General features: G+C 46.6%; 4 protein-coding genes across 4 annotated transcripts in view; 1 reads left to right on the top strand and 3 right to left on the bottom strand.

Annotated features, from left to right (window-relative positions):
• Positions 1-21,469, top strand: part of LOC144697912 (uncharacterized) — a 294,824-nt gene that overhangs the window by 239,259 nt on the left and 34,096 nt on the right. The window contains 1 exon segment of the mRNA XM_078569873.1: positions 20,965-21,068. Within this exon segment, the coding sequence (XP_078425999.1) occupies positions 20,965-21,068 (104 nt within the window).
• LOC144697327 (uncharacterized) overlaps positions 1-21,469 on the bottom strand; it is a 174,774-nt gene that overhangs the window by 143,339 nt on the left and 9,966 nt on the right. The window lies entirely within an intron of this gene.
• Positions 5,229-20,623, bottom strand: LOC144697152 (uncharacterized). The gene is made up of 3 exons (XM_078569003.1): positions 20,569-20,623; positions 17,714-17,797; positions 5,229-7,780 (listed from the first exon to the last, which is right to left on the bottom strand). Exon 3 carries the CDS (start codon positions 7,686-7,688, stop codon positions 6,927-6,929), a length of 762 nt encoding a protein of 253 aa, XP_078425129.1. The 5' UTR covers positions 7,689-7,780; positions 17,714-17,797; positions 20,569-20,623; the 3' UTR covers positions 5,229-6,926.
• LOC144697269 (uncharacterized) lies at positions 13,613-20,598 on the bottom strand. The gene is made up of 2 exons (XM_078569210.1): positions 20,573-20,598; positions 13,613-14,552 (listed from the first exon to the last, which is right to left on the bottom strand). Exon 2 carries the CDS (start codon positions 14,439-14,441, stop codon positions 13,923-13,925), a length of 519 nt encoding a protein of 172 aa, XP_078425336.1. The 5' UTR covers positions 14,442-14,552; positions 20,573-20,598; the 3' UTR covers positions 13,613-13,922.

The raw sequence follows: 21,469 nt of genomic DNA, 5'->3' as shown, positions 1-21,469 counted from the left end.
CATAACACCATCTTCAACATATTTCCTTCCGGGCAACTTTTCTCCCTCGTCTCAAGGTATGGACACTGACTGGGTTCAGTTTTACACTCACTTGTTCCTCTCTCTCTCCTCCCCTGAAGGTGCTGACTCTGACTGGGTTCAGTTTTACACTCACTGGTTCCTCTCTCTCTCCTCCCCTGAAGGTGCTGACTCTGACTGCGTTCAGTTTTACACTCACTGGTTCCTCTCTCTCTCCTCCCCTGAAGGTGCTGACTCTGACTGGGTTCAGTTTTACACTCACTGGTTCCTCGTTCTCTCCTCCCCTGAAGGTGCTGACTCTGACTGGGTTCAGCTCTACAGTGACTGTTTCCCTCTCTGTCCTCTCCTGAAGGTACTGACTCTGTTTGGGTTCAGTTCTGCGATGACTGGATTCTCTTCCAGAAGGGATGAGGCCAGTGACAGTCTGAGAATTGATGGTGAGGTGTTCAGTGCTGGGGTCATTGTCTGGAGGTATTAGGAGGGTGAATCTACGGGGTGTTTTGTTCTTTAAGGAAAGGGTTAATCTTACGAGCAACAGTTTTTATAACTGAGTTGAAATGACCTGATGCTCATCCAACAACACTAATGATTTGTCTTTACATCATTGTTCATTTAACTTCTAACCTCTGTTAAAGAGGGAAGTGTGATTTTAAAATTATAATATTGTAATATCTGCAAGTAATTCTAATTGTCGAGCTCCATGATCAGACCAAGATGGTGATCCTGAATGTTTGAACACAGACTGACCCTCACAGCTCCAGCAACTTCTAACATGACATTACAACCTGGTCAATTGGAAAATTAATTAGAAACTTTTCAGTGAGAGATTATGAAGTAATTATAAAGGGAGGATAATTGTGCAAAACGCTATATTTCCAGTTAGAATTTACAACAAGGGTAGTGAATGTCTTTGACTCTGTAACACTCAGGATTAAATGTTTCACTTGTAGAATAGCAATTAAATGACAATAGAGGAACATGCAATAGGGTAATGAAATAGGAAGTTACACTGATTCCATTAGTCCAAGGATGATAACAATGTATTTCTGAAGAACTCAGTTTAAATAGTCGAGTTATTCTAAAGTTAGAGAGTCTCAGTAGTTTCTCCCTTGTGGGCGAGTTGTTACCTTTTGATATCACAACATAATGTGAAAACAAACACATCGAGGTATGTGAACTGTACCAAGAGTTTGGGTTTGAAGGATTTGATCAACCTTAACACTGAGCTGGGAACTTTATTGTAGCCAAGTCCCCAGCTACCATTGCCCAGTGTGTGGGTTTAAATAATATATACACTGAATAAATCTGTGACATCTGACCCTAACAGTTCTAGAACCTTCCTGAATGAGGAGTAGATGGAACATTGAATCATCAACAAATCATAATATCCTCTAACAATCTCCAACTTAGTTCATCTGCTGTACCTGTCCTCACATCCTCGGAGATTTGTATGTCTTTTATTTCTCTACTTTCTCTTGATTGTCTCTTTTGTTATTATCACTTTTCTCATTGACCCACCTTGCGATCACCAGTCAACTTTACAAATCATTTATTTCCTTTTTTTTCTGTATGTGCATTCTCTCTCTCTTTGTCCTATTACTCTGTTCCTCCCTGTAAGCTGTCCATCTGCAATGTCTCCCACAACTAACCAAGGGCTTCCTGGGACCAATTCTCCTTCCTGTACAGACATACTCCATCCACTCACCAGTTCTTGTTCAGTCACAGACACTACCTGAAAAATCACAATTACCATCCCTTTGTCAGCATTCTCTAAACGGTCTTCCTTTCTCAATTTACAGACACTCCCTGACCAGTTTCTATTTACAGATGCTCCATGCCCAGTCTCAATTTCCCCTCTGTTTACAGATGATCCCTGACCAGCCTCCATTTCTCATCCATTTACAGACACTCCCTGACCAGTCTCCATTTACAGACACTCCCTGACCAGTCTCCATTTACAAGAAACTCCCTGGCCAGTCTCCATTTCTCCTCCATTTACAGACACTCCCTGACCAGTCTCCATTTCTCCTACATTTACAGACACTCGCTAAACTGTCAAAATTCTCCTAGATGTTTGTGAATGGTAATAGTTTAAAAAGAGTAGAAGATCAGAACAGTAAAGAGGTGGAACATTCAAGTTAGCGCCTTGTCTTAATAATCAGTGGATCTGAAAGTCTAATGTCAGCAACTTCAATACTTCATTAATACAAACTGAGCAGATTCTCTGTCCTCTGCTGTATCTTACATTGATCCATCAATCGGAGTAAACATCCAAGTCCCATGTGTCCACAGTTACTTACACGAGGTCAGCCTGCTGGATGGAGCCTTAGGCACCCTGAGCTTGATCTCTGGTGTCTCCAGTCCTGACTGCCTTCTTTCATCAGAACCCCATCACTTTTATACCCTGTGGTGATCTAGCTCTGGCTCCTGACTCTTTTTTGTCTTCTCTGCTGGGTTTTGGTAGAAAGTGGGGAAACGCCAGCTGGAATTTCTCTAATCTGTGATTTACAAGGACATATTCCCTGGATCCCAGCAGTTACTTTTCATCAGTAATTTTCTAATTCTCCCTTAACTCCCCTGCCTACTCTTAATTCTATTATTTCTTATAGTTTTACAATTAAAGGTATAAACATCAAATATTATAATGTAACCTATTCTATTCTTCACTTTGGTTTAAGTTTCTATTCTGGTTAATAACGACAAACTCTGTCCTTTCCCCTGATCTGATTAGAGTTTCCAATGAGTCGATTCTGTGGAATGAAATGTCTTCTCAGTGTTTCCATGGTGACCTGTCTGCAGTGAAGAACCTGCTTTTTGAGTTTCTAACTCAGACTAAACTTCCTTATCCCATAATACACATTGTATTACAGCCCTTACCTCAGTATATCATAGCCATGTTACAAGGGGTTTAGATACAGAATTCTTTAAAGCTGGTGGATGTTTACACGCTGTTTGAAAACATTACCCTACATTTTAAAAAATAATCTTCTCAATCATTGACCAGGCTGCAGTTAACAAATTGAGCCAAGTTTTGGAGATCTGACACTAGGAAGGATGTCAAGGCCATTGAAGAGATTCATTGCCACAGATGAGAGGCTACACCACAAAAAGAGGCCATTCGGCCCTTGGTGGCTTTGCCAGCTCTTTGGTCGACCAATCTAATTAGTCCCATTCCCCTGCTGTTTCCCCATGACCCTGTCAATGTTTTCCTTCAAGCATTTCTCCAATTGCCTTTTGAAAGTTACTACTGAATCTTCTCCCATCAAACTTTCAGGCAGTGTATTCCAGATTAGAAAAAGTCATTATGAAATGAAATGTTTCCTCATGGTGACCTGTCCGCTGTGAAGCTCCTGTTTGAGTTTCTAACTTAGTTCTAACTTTTCTTTACCATGAGCAGGAACAAGAGAAACTGGGAATCTTTTCATTAGAATGAAGCAGGGTGAGAGGAGACGTGAGCAGTGTTCAAAGCTTGATCAAAGACATGATCCAAAATGTTACAGACTTGACTTTCAGGATCCCTTCGACATCTGTCATTGGGAAATGCTAGAATCCGTTATTGAGGAGGTAGTATCAGGGCACTTAGAAAATACGAATACAATCAGGCAGAGTCAACATCGTTTTATAAAAGCGAAGTCATGTTTGACAAATTTATTAGTGTTCTTTCAGGATGTAACATATAGGGTGGATAAAGTGGTGCCAGTAGATGTAGTGCATTTGAATTTCCAAACAACATTTGATAAGGTGCGACTTAGAAGGCTGCTTGCTGCACAAGACAAGAGCTCATGGTTTTGGGAGTGATATATTAGCATGGTTAGAGCATTAGTTAACTAACAGGGAGCAGATAAATGGACCATTTTCAGTTTGGCAAACTGTAACTAGTGGACAGCCACAGGGATCAGTGCTGGGGTCTCAACTATTTACAATTTATATCAATGACTGGGTGAAGGGACTGACTGTATTGTAGTCACATTTGCTAATGGTACAAAGATAAGCAGGAAAGTAAGTTGTGAGGATGATACAAAGTGTATTTTGTAGTGCTCCCTCCCCACTCTCTGTACTATTATTTTACAGAAGCTGGACAGATTGCCCGCCTGCCATGAGGCATTTTAAAATCAGATTCATTTATCCCGGTTTTCTTTGGGTCTTTTTCTCTTCGCTCCAGGCTCTGTGATGGTCCCCGTGTGTTCAGCTCTCAGTTGCAGGCAGTACCTGGTTCAGTTTTACCCAGCACAGCTATGTCTCTGATGTCGCATTCATCTCACATTTATAAAGCTCCTTTCATGTAGTGAGAAACAGCCCAAGGGACTTCACAGAGTGATGACCCTGAACCACAGAAGAAGATATGAGGATGTTAAACCAAGGGCCCCATCTGCCCTCTCAGGCAGATGTGAAAGATCCCAGAGTCAGTATTTTGAAGGAGAGCAGGGAAGTTCTCCCCGTTGAGGCCAATGTTCCACCCTCAACCAATCTCACTAAAAACAGATGCCTCTCTGGTCATGATCACCTTGCTGTTTGTGGAGGCTTATGGAGCACAGAAATGTCCTGAGGCTGTGAAAAGAGCTACATAACTGCAGCAAGACCTCTTTACTCCTGCACTCAAATCTCCTTGTGATAAAGGCAAATACACCATTTGCCTTCCTCACTGCTTCCTGCACCTGTATGTTAGCTGTGTGAACAAGGACAAGGACACCCAGGGCCCTTTGGCCATCAGCACTTCCCAATCTCTCACCATTTAAGGAATACTCTGCATGTTCCTCCTACCAAAGTGGATAACCTCACACTCATCCACATTATATTCTATCTGCCATGTTCTTACCCTCTATGGGAAGCAAGGCTGAGGATTTCCTGGAGCACATGCTCCAGGGGGCAGAAGCTCTCCCGTCCCCGCAGGGAAGGAGAGATCACTGGAATAGTAAGCGGAGGCAGGTTGAGATCCTCTGGGAGTGGTAGGTGATGAGGCACTCTCAAAGCGGCTTTCAGGTGACGCTGAGGGTGTGGACACCTTGGGGGGGGGACGAGGCGGGCGCAGTGGGGGGGCGCGGAGTGGATTCTGGGGTGAATCCACGGCCCTAGGAAAGGGTGCAACAAAGTGTAGCAATTGTAGATGGATGGACTGCGCCTCAACTGAGTTGGGGGCCATGGTCCGTGTGGGTAGGTTAGGTAGAAATATTGGGGAGGGTTCAAATTAATTTTATAGGGTGTTGCAGGAGATGGGAATGATACACGGCATGCCACCCTATGGTTAAGGTCAGCCTGACAGTGCTCCCTCCCCACTCCCTATATTATTATTTTACAGAAGCTGGACAGATTCCCACATGTGCCATTAGACATTTTGCAATTGGATTCATTCATCCTGCTTTTTTTTCCCTAACCTCCTGCTCTTTGCTGCCGGCTCTGTGACGGTTCCCATGTGGTCAGCTCTCAGCAGCAGCTGGGTCAGCTTTACCCTCTCCTCTTCTTATGCAGGCCTTCGGGATTGAAGGTGACTGGTTTACACTCTGTTCAATGGGTTCAGAGATGGGTAATAAATCCAATGGGCAATCAGGAGACTCCACCAGATGTGGGGCAGGTGGTGCTTGAAGGGTTGGATAGATGGGGGCGGTCTGGCGGTTTGTGCACTCCCCAATGCCTCGACTTCGCCTCCACATGTTCCCAATATGTTCAGTGCCTTCCCCAATGAGTCTCCTCCGTTTTGGTCAGTCACAAGCCAGGGTCTCCCATGAGACTGCGGGAATGTTTGAACTCTCCAGGGATTCTTTGAGGACATCCCTGAATGTTTCTGCTGTCCTCCCGAGAGTCTCCTGCTGTGACTGAGTTCTGAATAGAGCAGTTGCTTTGGGAGTCTGGTGTCAGCCAGACAAATGACATGCCCTGCACAGCGGAGCTGGTTTAGAGCAATTAGCCCCTCGATGCTGGGCAGGTTGACCTGGGAGAGGATCTTGCTGCAGTCCGCCTTCCTCACCATTGGATTTGGAGGATCTTGCACTGGCACCACTGGTGGGACTTCTCCAGTGCCTTGAGGTGCCTTTTATCGGTTGTCCAAGTCTCTGAAACATATGGCAGTGCGGGGATCACTGTAAACCATGACCTTAGTCTCAGGTTTGTGATCCTGGTCCTCAAATACTCTTTTCCTCTGTCTGGCAATGGCTGAGTGGGCACATTGTCTTTGTCTGTCTTTGCCAAGAGAAAGCTCCCAAGATGTGGAAAATGGTCCACACTTTCCAGGGTTTCACCATTGATCTTAATGAAGGGAGGGAGGCGCTCTGCTGTGGGAGCTGCTTGGAAGAGTTTTCCGAGTGTTAAATTAAAGGCCCATTTTCTCATCTGCTTTGGAGAAGAAATCGACAAAATAATCTGGAGCTCAGTTTCTGATTGAGCGCAGACACACACACACATACAAGCATCATCTGCTCCAGTGCATCTATGTTTGCAATGTCACATTCATCTCACATTTATAAAGCTCCTTTCACGCAGTGAGAAACATCCCAAAAGACTTCATAGGAGCAATGTCCCTGAACCGCATAAGGATATATGGGGATGTTAAACCGAGGGCCCCGTTTGCCCTCTCAGGAAGATGTAAAAGATCCATTGGCCATTAATTTGAAGGAGAGCAGGGGGGTTCTTCCCGATGAGAACAATATTTCACCCTCAACCAATCTGATTAAAAACAGATAATCTCTGCTCATTATCACATTGCTGTTTGTGGAGGCTTACTGTGCACAAAGACAGCCTGAGCTTTTGAGAGGCGCTATAGAAATGCAAAGTCTGTCACCTCCAGCCCCGTTACTGTAGTTAGCAGCAACATCAACAACACTTCCCCAATATCATAATTAACAAGGTTCATTCCTGAATCTGATAAACAGCAGCAGAATCAAAGCAGTACAGCCACGTGTGAACTGGCTGGTGTTTCACCAGGTTGGATGATCGAGTGATTCCCTTCCCACAAATGGAGCAGGTGAATGATCTCTTCCCATGTGCACTTGCTGATGTCTCAGCAGGGTTGAGGACTCAGCAAATCCCTTTTCGCACAGAGAGCAGATGAACGGCCTCTCCCCGGTGTGAACTCGCTGGTGTCGTAGCAGGTTGGACGCTTGAGTGAATCTCTTCTCACAAACGGAGCAGCTGAAGGGCCTCTCCCTGGTATGAGTTCGCTGGTGTCTCAGTAGGTGAGAAATTTGAGTGAATCTCTCCCCACACTTGGGGCAGGTGAACGGTCTCTCACCTGTGTGAACTCGCTGGTGTTTCAGCAGGTCGGATGAATCAGAAAATCCCCTCCCACACACAGAGCAAGTGAAGGGTCTCTCCCCAGTGTGAACTTTATGGTGTCTCAGCAGGTGGGAAAATCGAGTGAATCCCTTCCCACACATGGAGCAGATGAACAGTCTCTCTTCACTGTGAACTTGCTGGTGTGACCGCAGATTGCAAGATCGAACAAATCCCTTCCCACACACAGAGCAGGTAAACGGCCTCTCCCCGGTGTGAATGCGTCGATGAGTTTCCAGCTCAGAGGGGTAACTGAACCCCTTCCCGCAGTCCCCACATTTACATGGCCTCTCCCTATTTTGGATACATTTGTGCCTCCCCAGGTCATACGCTCGGTTGAATCCACGTCCACACACGGAACATGTGTAAGGTTTGTCCACATGGTATTCGCTGCTCTCCCCTTCCATATTGCCGATGACCTTCACGTCCTGCTGAATCACGTGACTCGGTCACATTGACTCGATGTTTGATCTGAGTTTCCCATCTGTAAACCCTCTCCCTGTAAAACAAGTTTACATCAGTAATAACTTTATAAAAGAAATGCAGGAAAAATTCAGGATATCAAATTTTCTTACTTTACTTTTTTCTTACTTTGATTGCTTGAAAACCCGCGCTTCCTCCCTCTCCACTGAAATCAATCTCTTTCTCACACTGTCACTGTCCCTTTTAATCACAAGTGAACACAGGGACAGGGTCCCTTTAATTATGCGGATCACCATACGGGCGCCGCGCATGCTCAGTTGGCTCAAACCAACCTGGGCAGCACTGCGCCTGCGCGCTGTAAGGCGGCCGTTGAGGCCTAATCACCGATGGAAAGTGAGTTTTCCCAAACCGAGTGAGTGAGGTACAAGGTGGGGTAAGGGTGGAGAGAGAGAGAGAGAGAGGGGGGTGGAAATCAAATAAAATACAAACCTAAGAGTCCGATTGAGGCTAACAGGACACCGAGTGGAGCGAGTGGGTGCAGCGGCGACGCCCCTGACCGCCACATGATCCGGGGGGGGGGGGGCCTGAGCGATGACTGACGTGCGCTCCAACCAATAGAGAGCGAGCGAGGCGAGCCTGGAGGACCAATGGGGCAACGGGACGACCAATCAATGTCGGCACTGCAAGGAGGCGGGGCCTTGTGTGGAGCTCAGGTGCGCTGGAGACCGATTGTGACGTTGGCACAGGAGGCGGTCCGTCGGCAACTCCTGCAGATGCTGCAGAAGCTGAGCCAGCATCGAACTTTGTCCCAGATGATCAGGGAGCTGGGTTTCTCCTCCACCCTCCTTTTGTTGAACAAGGATGTGACATTTGTAATTATCCAGTCCTCTGACACCACTCCATGTGTCTAAGGAGGATTGATAAGATCATGGTAAGTGCCTCTGCAATTTTAGCCCTACCTTCCCTCAGCATCCTCGGATACCTGTTTACTCACCTGAAGAGAGAACAGGAAGAAAACAGAGAATGCTGGAAAAACTCAGCAAGTCTGACAGCATCTGAGGAGAGAGAAACACAGTCAACGTTTCGAGCCCGTATGATCCTCTTTCAGAGAACAAAAAGATCCCATCAAACAAATCACCTTTAGCCAGTTTCGTTCTGCCCTTGGGATTCCTTGTGTGGTTGGAGGCTGGGATTGGTCAACACAATCTCAGCCTCTGGGGTTGTGTGTTTTACATTGAGGGGGTAAAAGGGTCTTTTTCTGACAGCCATAGGGGAGGGAGCACTGCGGTGACTCTTTTTCTAAAATTTAAATTATTTATAAAATGCCCCCTCCCCACCCCTCTCCCAGTTACAACAACCCTCCTATTTCAATATAAAAGAAAAAAAATGAATTGGGATGTCGGCAATGCCATTGGAGGATGAAGAGGAGAGAGGGAGCCCAAGATGGTGGCAGATGCATTGCAGGTAAAGAGGCTCCGACTGTGTCTGAGAGAGAGAGGGAATGTGAGAGGGGGGAAAGAGAGAGGGAGATTGAGGAAGGAGAAGCTGGATTGGCGGGGGAAGGAGGCCTCTCAGGACGAGAGAGACAGAGTTTGGGAAACAGGCAGCATTGTTCAATTTCACACACAGCTTATTTTCTTCATTAATATGATATCCCAACTTTTTTAAAATATATATTTATTTTTCCTTCTGAAACCCTCCTCCTGGGCCTGGCTTTCACATTTACAAACTACAACTGGAACAACAATAACCAAAAAGAGAAAGGAAAGTTAAATCCTTTCCAAAGGCTTTCTTCCTCTTTCATATTTGTCCAATCAATTATTTTGTGAGCAAAGCTTAGAGATTTGGAGCAGAGGGTGAAAAAATATTGTGGGAGAAATCTAGTTTTTTTTTCTGCTCCCCTTTGATTTTTCTTCAGCTGTTGTTGCTACGGAAGTCTCTGTCTGTATACAAACTGTTTTGGCTGTCGTTGTGTGTGTCTTTGCTTCTTAAAAACAAAGCGTTGGTGGGTGGAAAAAGTCAGGATTCAGTCGATGCAGAAGAGCCCAATGTTCCAGACCTTGAGTTTGCTTTAATATCAGTCACTGGAGGAGGTGAATGGGGAAGGGGGGGGTAGGTGAATGAAGGAAAACTGTTTAATGGCTGTTGGACTCCTGGCCGCCTGCTCAACATTGAGTCTCTCGTTTCTTTGATATCCTTTAATGGAGATGTAGAGCATGTTTGCAAGTTGCTGCTTCATGAACTGATGGTTTTCTCACATAAATCTTTTGAATTGAGGAGCCCCTGAAAACCAAAAAGTAACTCCTGAAATTCAAAAAGTTGCCCTCAAGAAAAGTAAATTATTTCGACGCCTGCCACACACCATCCTGACTTGGAACTATTTTACCGTCTGTTCACTGTTGCTGGGTCAAAATCCTCAGAGCCCCTTCCTAACAGCTCTAACCTACAGCACATGGACTGCAGCAGTTCAAGGTGGCGGCTCACCACCATCTTCTCAAGAGGCAGTAAAGGATGGGAAATATATGCCAGCCTTGTCAGTGACACACATCCTGAGAATGGACTTAAAAAACAAACTAATCCCGAGGCTCTGCTATCATTCTGGCGAGGCTGCATTGCACTCCTTCCATGACGAGTATATCCAATTGAAATTCTGGTGCCCAGAACTGTAACAATACTGCGGATTTTCAACTTCAGGCTAGATTTGTCTTCTCCATCATGCCTATGTTACCCACGTTGTCCTCGTTTAATGCGAAGGCAGATGCATTGATTTTTTTCAACAGACACATATACGGAATATGAAATTGCTGCCTGCTTTTTTGGAGATTGTCAGCATCAACAAATCCCACCCGACCCCACCCCACCACCCCATCCCATAATCACCATAATTAATGATCAATCCTGATACAAAATCAAAACATTGAGGATGCTGGAGATGTGAAATGAAGTCAGATAATGCTTATGCAATCCCTCAGAATCGAGGATGACTTGCTTCCTCTCCAGTTTGATGGGTTCTGTGATGGCTGATAAGTCCAATATGCGATCTGCAGACTCTGCCACAAAAGGGTTGTGGAGATGGGATGTTTGAAGGTTTGTGCGCTCCCTCAGATGCCTCAACTTTGCCTCTGCAGATTCCTGACTAAGTCTCTCGATGTGCTTCCCAGATGAGCCTTCTCCATTTCGACCAGTCACAAGCCAGAGTCTCACATGAGTCTGCAGGGATGTTTGACCTCTTCAGAGACACTTTGAGGAGATTCCTGAAGCGTTTCCACTGTCCTTCTTGAACTCTCCTGACGCGACCGAATTCCAAGTAGTGAAGTTGCTTCAGGAACCTGGTGTCGGGAATACGAACAACATGTCCTGCCCAGGGGAGCTGGTTTTGAGTGATTAGCCCCTCGATGCTGGTTGAGTTGGCTTGGGAGAGGACGCTGCTGGTGGATCACCTTTTTTGCCACTGGATTTGGAGGATCTTGTGAAGATCCTGCAGAGAAACTGTTCCCACTGGTGGATGGATTGAGGACCAGACGGCAGATTTAAGATAATTGGAGAAGAAACAAAGGCGAGGAAACGTTTCTCACACAGCGAGTGGTTAGGATCTGGATACACTGTCTGAGAGGGTAGTGGAGGCAGGTTCAATGGAGGCTTTCAAAAGGGAGTTAGACTGTTATCTGAAAAGGAAGAATGTGCAGGGTTACGGGGAGAAGTCAGGGAAATGGCATTAAGGGAATTGATTATTTGGAGAGCTGGTGCAGCCACGATGGGCCGAATGGCCTCCGTCTGTGCTGTAACACTGCTGTGATTCTGTGACTGTTGCAGTTAATTGTGCACTTGCTGGTGTTTCAGCAGGTGAGAGGAACGGGTGAATCTCTTTTCACACACGGAGCAGGTGAACTGACCTTTCCGGTGGTGGACTCGCTGGTGTCTGAGGAGGCTTCCTGCCTGTGTGAACGCCTTCTCACAGTGAGAGCTGCTGAACAGTCTCTCTAGGGTGTGAACATGTCGATGCTTTCACAGACCTTTGGCGATTTAAAGCTCTTCTGGCAGTCGGGAAATTTGAACGGCCTCTCATCAGTGTGAATGAGCTGGTGCTCACACTGGAAGGATGCCGGAGTGAAGGCCTTCCCACACTCGGGGCAAGTGAAGGGCCTCTCCCCCGTGTGCAGGCATCAGTGCCTCAGTGGGGCCAAGTGCTGGGTGAATAACTTCCCGCACTCAGAGCAGACGAACGGCCTCTCCCCGGTGTGGACCGCCTATGCATCTTGAGGTGGCCCGACTGGTTGAACCCCAGCTCGCACACCCGGCAGATGAAGGGCCACTCCCTGGTGTGACTGTATCTGTACATCTCTAGCTCAAAGGGAAAGCTGAATCACCTCGTACAGTCACTGCACACGTACAGCTGCTCCCCGGTGTGACTGCGTCTGTGCATCTGCAGCTCGGAGGGGAAGCTGAATCTCCTCGTTCAGTCACTGCAAGCATCTGGTTGCTCACAGTGTGGACCCGCTTGTGCCTCCTCAGGCTGGAGGCTCGGCTGAAGGAACACTCACACTCAGAGCAGGAGTAAGGCTTGTCCACACTGTGATCACTCATTCCCCTTTCTACGAGCAAAGGCCCACGATATTCAGGACCTGGGGAATCGAGGGACTTGATGTGATGTTCGGTTTGGGCTTCCCCTCTTCCGATAAACACCCTGATAAACAAGTTCATATCAGCTAAGTTCAACAGATAAATTCAGAACGGACAATTTACTATCTCAAATTCTTTAAAGGGTCATGTGAGCATAAGAAATAGGAGGAGTAGGCCATTTGGCCCATCAGGTCTGCTCTGCCATTCAATAGGATCCTGGCTGATCTTCACTCCACTTTGATTAAGTGAGTGGGCAACAGGATTTTAGGGGCTGTGGGAGGTTATAGGGAGAGGGGTGAGGAGGCCATGGGGAGGGATTTGAAAACAAGGATGAGAATTTCAAAATCAAGGCGATGCTGGACTGGGAGGTCAGTGTCAGTCAGCGAGGACAGAGGGTGATTGGCAGACGAGTGAGGACACTCTCATGGTCACCTATCCCTTGAGCCCCCATGGCACAGAGAGCAGTGGTGTCCCTTTAAATGTTGAATGATTACCCTGAGATGACACTGTCCCTTTCACTTGCAAAGCAACTCCCTCCCTAACAGCACTGTGTGTGTACCCACACCACTTGGGACTGCAGCAGTTGGATGTTGGATAAGCAGTTTAAGTTAGTAACAGTGGAGGAATGGAGAGGGATGTTGGGGAGGTAGAGCTGGGCGTTGTCAGTGTACATGTGAAAACTAACACGGTGCTTTTGGATGATGTCACCTAGTGGCAGCCTGTAGATGAGAAATAGGAGGGTCCAAGGATAGATCCTTGGGGGACACCAAGTTCAAGGACTTTGGAGAGGAAAGGGACGTTTAAGATTGGGCAGCAGTTTGCAAAGACAGCAGAGCCAAGGGTTGTATTTTTTTCAGGAAGGGTGAGGATTGTGTATTAAAGATGAGAGGGGCAAAACCAGAAGAGAGAGAGCACTGTTAGCAATATCAGCAACACGAGGAAAATGGATGGTCAGCAGTTTTAGTGGGAACAGGATTGAGGGACGAGGAAGTGGGTCTCATGGACAAAATCAGCTCTGACGGGGCATGATGGGAGATAGGAGAGAAACTGGAGAAAGGTGCGAGTTCAGGGCTCAGACAAGGGGAAACGTTAGGTACAGTTTGTCCTGGTGGGCTAGTGAAAGGGAGGGAAGCAGCAGAGGCAGCTGATCGGACTGTCCCAATCTTAGTGACAAAGAAGCTCCATGAACTCTCACACTTGTTGTTGGAGATGAGGATGGAGAAGATGGGGAACAAATGGAACCAACTTGTGTTTGGGATATCAAAAAGATACAACATACTCTGTGCTAAACAGAAAGCTTGTTTATTTGACTTTTATGCAGAATATCAACACCTATTACTGCCCTGGAGTTTATTAACATCAGCAATGAATATCGTTCAGTCCTGGATTTTATTAACAGCAAAATCCAATTCCAGCTATCACTTATGAACTCGCTGGTGTCTCAGTAGGATGGACGACTGAGACAATGCCTTTCCACACTTGGAGCAGGTGAACGGCCTCTCCCCAGTGTGAACTCGCTGGTGTGTCAGCAGGTTAGATGACTGAGTGAATCCCTTCCCGCACTCAGTGCAGGTGAACGGCCTCACCCCAGTGTGAACTCACTGGTGTACAGTGAGATGAGATGATCGCCTGAACCCAGTCCCGCAGTAAGAGCACCTGAATGGTCTCTCATCAGTGTGAACACGTTGATGGCGCATCAGTTCCCTGGAACTTTTATAGCACTTCCCACAGTCTGGGCATTCAAAAGGTCTCTCGTCAGTGTGAACTTGCTGGTGTGTCAGCAGGTTGGATGAACGAGTGAATCCCTTCCCACACTCAGAGCAGGTGAATGGCCTCTCCCCAGTGTGAACTAGCTTGTGTGCCATGAATTGGGATGACTGAATGAATCTCTTCCCACATACGGAGCAGGTGAATGGCCTCTCCCCAGTGTGAATTCGCTGGTGTACAGTGAGTTCAGATGATTTCCTGAACCCAGTCCCGCAGTGACAGCACCTGAACAGTCTCTCATCAGTGTGAACACGTTGATGGGACATCACTTCCCAGGAGCCTTTATAGCACTTCTCATAGTCTGGGCATTTAAAAAGACTCTCCTGAGTGTGAAGCCGTTTGTGTGTCATAAGGTGGGATGACTGAGTGAATCACTTCCCACATATGGAGCATTTGAACAATCTCTGCTCAGTGTGAATTTGCCAGTGAGCCAACCGGTTGGATGACAGAGTGAATCCCATATAACATAGAGAGCAGGTGAACGACCTCTCGCTGGTGTGACTGCATCAATGAGTTTCCAGCTCAGACGGTTAACTAAATCCCTCCTCACAGTCCCAACTTTTCCATGGTTCCTTCTCAGTGTATTTGAATTTATAGGTCATGAGGCCAGGTGATGAGCTGAAGCCTCCTCCACACAGAGAACATTTTCATCCGCTATGAACAATGCTTTTTCCTTCCAGGTTCAAAATCCAATGATAATCAAGTTACCATTAACTGGGGCCTCAAGTTACCATTAACTGGGGCCTCATCACATCCTGATGTGATGTTTTTGTTTGAGTTTCTCGACTGCAAATCCTCCTTTTCTAATACCATGTGAAATTGATTTAAAACAGAATAAAAGAGATTCAGAGAGAATCCACAAAGATAAGTTGTGAAATTGAGTTGAACGAATTTGGTAATTTGTGGGGTCGGCACTAGGGAAAAGTGACCATGAAAACAGCTGGATTGTCATAAAAACCCAACTGGTTCACGAATGCCCTTCAGGGGAGGCAACCTGTTACCCAGCCTGGACCTACACAAGACACTGCCCTCTATGGGAGGAGACAGAGAGACAGGCAAATGGATAGAGAAAGAGAGAGGTAGGGGCAAAGGAGGGGGATTTTACATATCTATATCAGAACTTTTACAGAACTTCCCAAATCCTCAACCTCCACCACCCAGAAGAACCAAGACAGGAGGTGTATGTGATCAGATCATCTCCAAGTTCCTCTCCAACTCACACACTATCCTGACATCCAGTATTGGGTGAACAGAAATTTCTACCAATTAAATATTAGGAAGATGAATCCCTGCTACAAACTTCATTCCCTATTCACTGACTCCATCCCTCTGCCAGCGACTGTCTGAGGCTGAACCAGACTGTTCACAACCTCATGTGTCATGTTTCACTCCAAACTGAGCTTCCAACAACATAACCACATTTTCACTGAGACTGCCTATTTCCACCTCAGTAACATCGCCTGACTCCACCCTAGTCTCAGCTCATCTGCTGAAACCGTCATCCATTCCTTTGTTACCTCTAGCCTTAATTGTCCAAATACAGTCCAAGCCAACCTCCCACATTCACGCTCCCCATAATTTTGAGGTGATCCTACAATCTGCTATTCCCACCAAGTCTTGTTCACCCATCACCCCTGTGCTCACTGACTGACAAAGGTTGCAATTTAAAAAGAACCAACATTTTCAATTTGTCATTGTTGTTTTCAAATCCGTCCGTGCCTGCGACCATCCCTATCACTGTAATCTTATCCAGCCACATAAACCTTCAAGATCTTTGTATTCATCTAATTTTGGCCTCTTGAGCTTTTCCGATTTTAATGGCTCCACCATCAGTCGCTGTTCTTTCAGTTGTCGACACGCCAAGTTCTGGAATTTCCTCCTTAAACCTCTCCGCCTCTCTACCTCAATCTCCTCCTTTAAGATACTCCTTAAAACCCACCTCTTTGACCAAGATTTTGGTCACCTGCCCTAATATCCCCTTATATGGCTTGATGCTTTTGTGCCTTGGAATGTTCTATTACATTAAAGGTGCTAAATAAATGCACATTATTGCTGTTGATTTGGACATACACCAGCGTTCCTTCATCATCACTGGGTGTCTAACCTGTAACTCCTTATCTAACAGTATTGTGGGAGCATCTTCACTACACAGACTGCAGCGGTTCAAGAAGGTCAAACAGCATCTTCTCCACAGGTAACTGGGGATTGGCAGGTAACTACTGGTCTTGTTAATGACGCCCTAACTCCAAGAATACATTTTAAAAATATGTACATGTAAAATAGATTAAAACCATCTACAGAAATACTTGTTCCTGAAACAATATCCTGTTACGTTGTATGGACAGTGTCCGTTGTGCAACCTGATCTCCCTGAGAATCTACCTCCCTTGCCAATTTCACATCTGAAATTGCCGGACCTGACTGGGTTCTAAGGTTCTCGAGGTTAAACCCAGCAGCTTCTGCTCCATCTCCACTCCAGCTCAAAATGATGTCAATACCTAAAGGGAATTGAAGCCACTGAAGAGAATAAAACTGCTGGGCAATCAGGAAAGGGTTGGCGAGTGGGACTTGTTGATTGTTCTTGCAGAGAGCCAGCACAGGAATGATGGGCTAAATGGTCTCCTTATATATTGCAATCATTCCATGACCGCATGTAAAAGGCTCAACACTGAAGGCCAGGGAGCAACTTGTCCAACCAACACCCAACCCAATACAGATCAGTTCTTAATTGGTCCATCTCTGTTTCTAGATTTGGTTATGTGAGCAAAGCCTGCAATAAAACAAAAACAAAATACTGCAGCTGCTGGTAATCAGAAATAAAAGGAGCAAATGCTGGAAATACTCAGCATTTAATATTTCAGGATGTGCAGAATGAATTACGTGGAATGAAAATTGAGCAAAATTTGACGGGAAATGTACACTCAGAGGTGGAGGAAAAATTATCTCTAGTGCAGGAAAACAATTCCTGACCACGGGAAGATAAAGCTGGTAAATCAACAGTGAACACACTGGGGAGTGGCATAGTGGTAGTGTCACTGCAGTAGTAATCCAAAGGCCCAGGTTAATGCTCTGGGATTCAAATCTCACCATGACAGATGGTGGAATGTGAATTCAATTCATAAAATCTGGAATTAAAAGCTAATCTCAATAATAGTGATCATGGTCATAAAAACCCATCTGGTTCATTCCACCGACCTCCTTACCTGTTCTGGTCTACACGTGAGACCAGACCAACAGCAATGTGGTTGTCTCTTAACTGCCCACTGAAATGGCCGAGCAATTATGGATGGGCAAAAAATGCTGGCCTTGCCAGCAACTCCATGAAAGAATAAATTGAAAAAGATTGCTGGGGGGTGGACACTGGTAGAAAACTTCATTTCGACAGAGTTGGTGGAAATAACAGTAAAGGACCAAACATAGTTAAAATACACCCATTATTAGAAGCAGAATAAGTTAGACAATGGGGGAGGGCACGGGGAGTGGCAGAGGTGAAACAGAGCAATGGATCGACATGGATTCAGATCCACAGTAGAGGAGTCACACCAGCCTCGGAGACATGGAACCAAAGCACAGCACTAAAAGCCCTAAGTCTAAATTGTAGATGAATGCTCAATAGTACTCACCTCTGAAATAATTTCACCGTTTTCAAATTTAAAATCTCCTGCTGGAGCCTGCAGCTGGAAAGATATCAAAAGCACTGGAAGCGCCTGTAAAAGGAGATTACAAAAGTTATATGTGTCAGTCAAGGTAAGAAATTCAGAAGAGACAAACATTTTCTTGGTTTGAGTTTGCTGTGTGTATATCCTCCCCTTCTAACCCCCTGTAAAACGAGATTCTAACATCCACCACTGTCAGTCCAGGATAGAAGTTCTGCTGAAGGGTCATGAGGACTCGAAACGTCAGCTGTGCTCTTCTCCGCCGATGCTGCCGGACCTGCTGAGTTTTTCCAGGTATTTCTGTTTCTGTTTTTGTTTTAGAAATTCACAACGTCTCTCCTGGCCCAGAATTACTTAAACAGAAACAAACTTGTATTGGAAGCAAGTCAGAGAAGGTTCATGAGGTTGATTCCTGGAATGAGAGGGTTCGTCTTAGGAGGAAAGGTTGAGCAAGCTGGGACTATACTCTGAAACATCTAAAATTCTGAGGGCTCTTTACAGGGGAGATGCTGAAGGATGTGTCTCTCATTGGGGAATCTAGATGAGGGGCCACAGTTTAAAAATAAGGCATCTCCCATTTAACACTGAGATGAGGAGAAATTTCTTCCCTCAGAGGGTCATTAGTCATTGGAATTCTCTTCTCCAGAAAGCAGTGGAGACTGAGTCATTGAATTGACTGAGTCAAGAATCAAGGATGAGTTAAGCAGATTTTACATCTACAAAGGAGTCAAGGATTATGGGGGCAGGCAGGAGAGTGGAGTTAAGGCCACAATCAGATCAACCATGACTTTATGAATGGCAGAGCAGGCTCAATGGGCCAAATGGTCGACTCCTGCTCCTACTTCTGATGTTCTTAGGAAGGCCACGTGTGCCCTGCAGCACCTTACTGCTCTATAGATGCCGGCTGTCAACCTGGGCCTGTCACCATTTCCTTTGTGCAGATTGAGAATAGAATCAATGAGTCAATAATTTTCTCTCCTAGTTACTGGGACCCTGAAGCCCCACCCAGTATCTGTGTAACAAACATGGCCTCCTCCGGAGGTCCCCAGCCTCATAGATGCCAGTCTTCAGCCAATTCGATTCACTCCACGTGATATCAAGAAACGGCTGAAGGTGCTGGATACTGCAAAGGCTATGAGTCCTGACAACATTCTGGCAATAGTACTGAAGACTTGTGCTCCAGAACTTGCCGCGCCCCTAGCCAAGCTGTTCCAGTACAGCTACAACACTGACATCTACCCGGCCACGTGGAAACTTGCCTAGTTATGTCCTGCACACAAAAAGCAGGACAAATCCAACCCGGCCAATTACCGCCCCATCAGTCTACTCTCTATCATCAGTAAAGTAATGGTAGGGGTCATCAACAGTGCTATCAAGTGGCACTTGCTCAGCAAAAACCTGCTCACTGATGTCCAGTTTGGGTCCCACCACGGCCACTCAGCTCCTGACCTCGTTACAGCCTTGGTTCAAACATGGACAAAAGAGCTGAACTCCTGAGGTGAGGTGAGAGTGACTGCCCTTGACATCAAGGCAGCATTTGACCAAGTGTGGCATCAAGGAGCCCTAGCAAAACTGGAGTCAATGGGAATCAGGGGGAAAACTCTCTGCTGGTTGGAGTCATACGTAGCACAAAGGAAGATAGCTGTGGTTGTTGTAGGTCAGTCATCTCAGCTCCAGGACATCACTGCAGGAGTTCCTCAAGGTAGTGTCCTAGGCCCAACCATCTTCAGCTGCTTCATCAATGACCTTCCTTCCATCATAAGGTCAGAAGTGGGGATGTTCGCTGATGATTGCACAATGTTCAGCACCATTCATCAATCCTCAGATACTGAAGCAGTCCAAGTCCAAATGCAACAAGACCTGGACAATATCCAGGCTTGGGCTGACAAGTGGCAAATAACAATCGCACCACACAAGTGTCAGGCAATGACCATCTCCAACAAGAAAGAATCCAACCATTGCCCCTTGATGTTCAATAGCATTACCATCACTGAATCTCCCACTATAAACATCCTGGGGGTTACCATTGACCAGAAACTGAACTGGACCAGCCATATAAATACTGTGGCTACAAGAGCAGGTCAAAGGCTAGGAATCGTGCGACAAGTAACTCGCCTCCTGATTCCCCAACGCCTGTCCACCATCTACAAGGCACAAGTCAGGAGTGTGATGGAATACTCCCCACTTGCCTGGATAAGTGCAGCTCCCACAACACTGAAGAAGCTGGATACCATCCAGGACAAAGCAGCCCACTTGATTGGCACCCCATCCACAAACATTCACTCCCTCCACCACCGACGCACCATCCATAAAATGCACTACAGGAATTCACTAAGGCTCCGTCAACAGCACCTTCCAAACCCACGACCACTACTATATAGAAGGGGAAGAGCAGCAGATAGATGGGAACATCACCATCCTGACTTGGAAATACATCACTGTTCCTTCACTGTCGCTGGGTCAAAATCCTGGAACTCCCTTCCTAACAGCACTGTGGGTGCACCTACACCACATGGACTGCAGCGGTTCAAAGAAGACAGCTCAGCACCACCTTGTGAAGGGCAACTAGGGATGGGCAATAAATGCTGGTCCAGCCAGTGAAGCCCGTGTCCCGTGAATGAATAAAACAAATGGCCGCCCTCGCGCTCCACTGGACCGAGGCCGTTAACCTGGGCCTGATCCAGGGGAATAAGATCTGGGGCTGCAAACACGGGACCTTCAGGGTCTGATTCAGGGATTGCGGCCTTCACAAGGTGTTTATGCAGCTTCCCCACCCGCACCTCCCAGCTCCATTCCTCCCCTGCGGCCCCGCCGCCTCTCACCCATTTCCTGAAGCCGATCCCACACTCGGAGGGCCCTGAGCAAGGTGACACTGCGCATGCTCCAGAGACAGGCCAGCTCTGCGCCTACGCACTGGACTCCTGCAGCCTGAATAGAGCACATTCCCATCCGCAAGGTATGTTGGGTAATAGTAGCGCCATTGAACCGTCGAAACGACCACCAAACTGTCCCTCCTCCCTATTGATTGTAACCCTAATTAATTTTCCTCAATTTCCTCCTCTGAAGATGCGGACTCTATAGATCAGTTTCAGTCATCTATTGGCCTCCACAATATGTCACCTAGGTGTCTAAATCCTTATGCCAAAAGTTAACAAACCGCTTCGTTAAGGGGGCGTCACAGTCAAATCCGGTGAAGACCCACATGCACTTTGGGTCAGGCTCACCTCCTGCTCCGTAATGGCGGCCGCGGCTCCCACAAACTACCGCGGTGGGGAAATCGCTCTGTCCGCCGTGCAAGCGAACGGGACTGCGCATGTGCGCGGTGAGTGGAAGGGCGCTGCGCATGAGCGGAGATGCGAGAGGTGCGCATGTGAGGAAATACGGCAGACTGCGCATGTACAGAGAGAGCTGGGGAACAGAAGAAAAGCCGAGATAAAAACAAAAAGCTAAAAGCTACTGCGGATGCTGGAAATCCAAAACAAAAACAGAATTACCTGGAAAAACTCAGCAGGTCTGGCAGCATCGGTGGAGAAGAAATCAGTTAACGTTTCGAGTCCTCATGACCCTGTTCTTCTCCACCGATGCTGCCAGACCTGCTGAGTTTTTCCAGGTAATTCTGTTTTTGTAGAAGAAAAGCCGAGCTCTGATTGATTGGAGGACCCGAGCCCTTTCGGTCTTCCAGCTGTTCCCATTGGCCAATAGCTCAGAGTGTCTCGAGATCAA

The sequence above is a fragment of the Cetorhinus maximus genome, chromosome 23, assembly GCF_964194155.1.
Source record: "Cetorhinus maximus chromosome 23, sCetMax3.hap1.1, whole genome shotgun sequence".
Lineage (NCBI taxonomy): Eukaryota > Metazoa > Chordata > Chondrichthyes > Lamniformes > Cetorhinidae > Cetorhinus > Cetorhinus maximus.
Note: the sequence above shows the minus strand (reverse complement) of the source record. Positions and strands in the feature narration are given on the sequence as shown.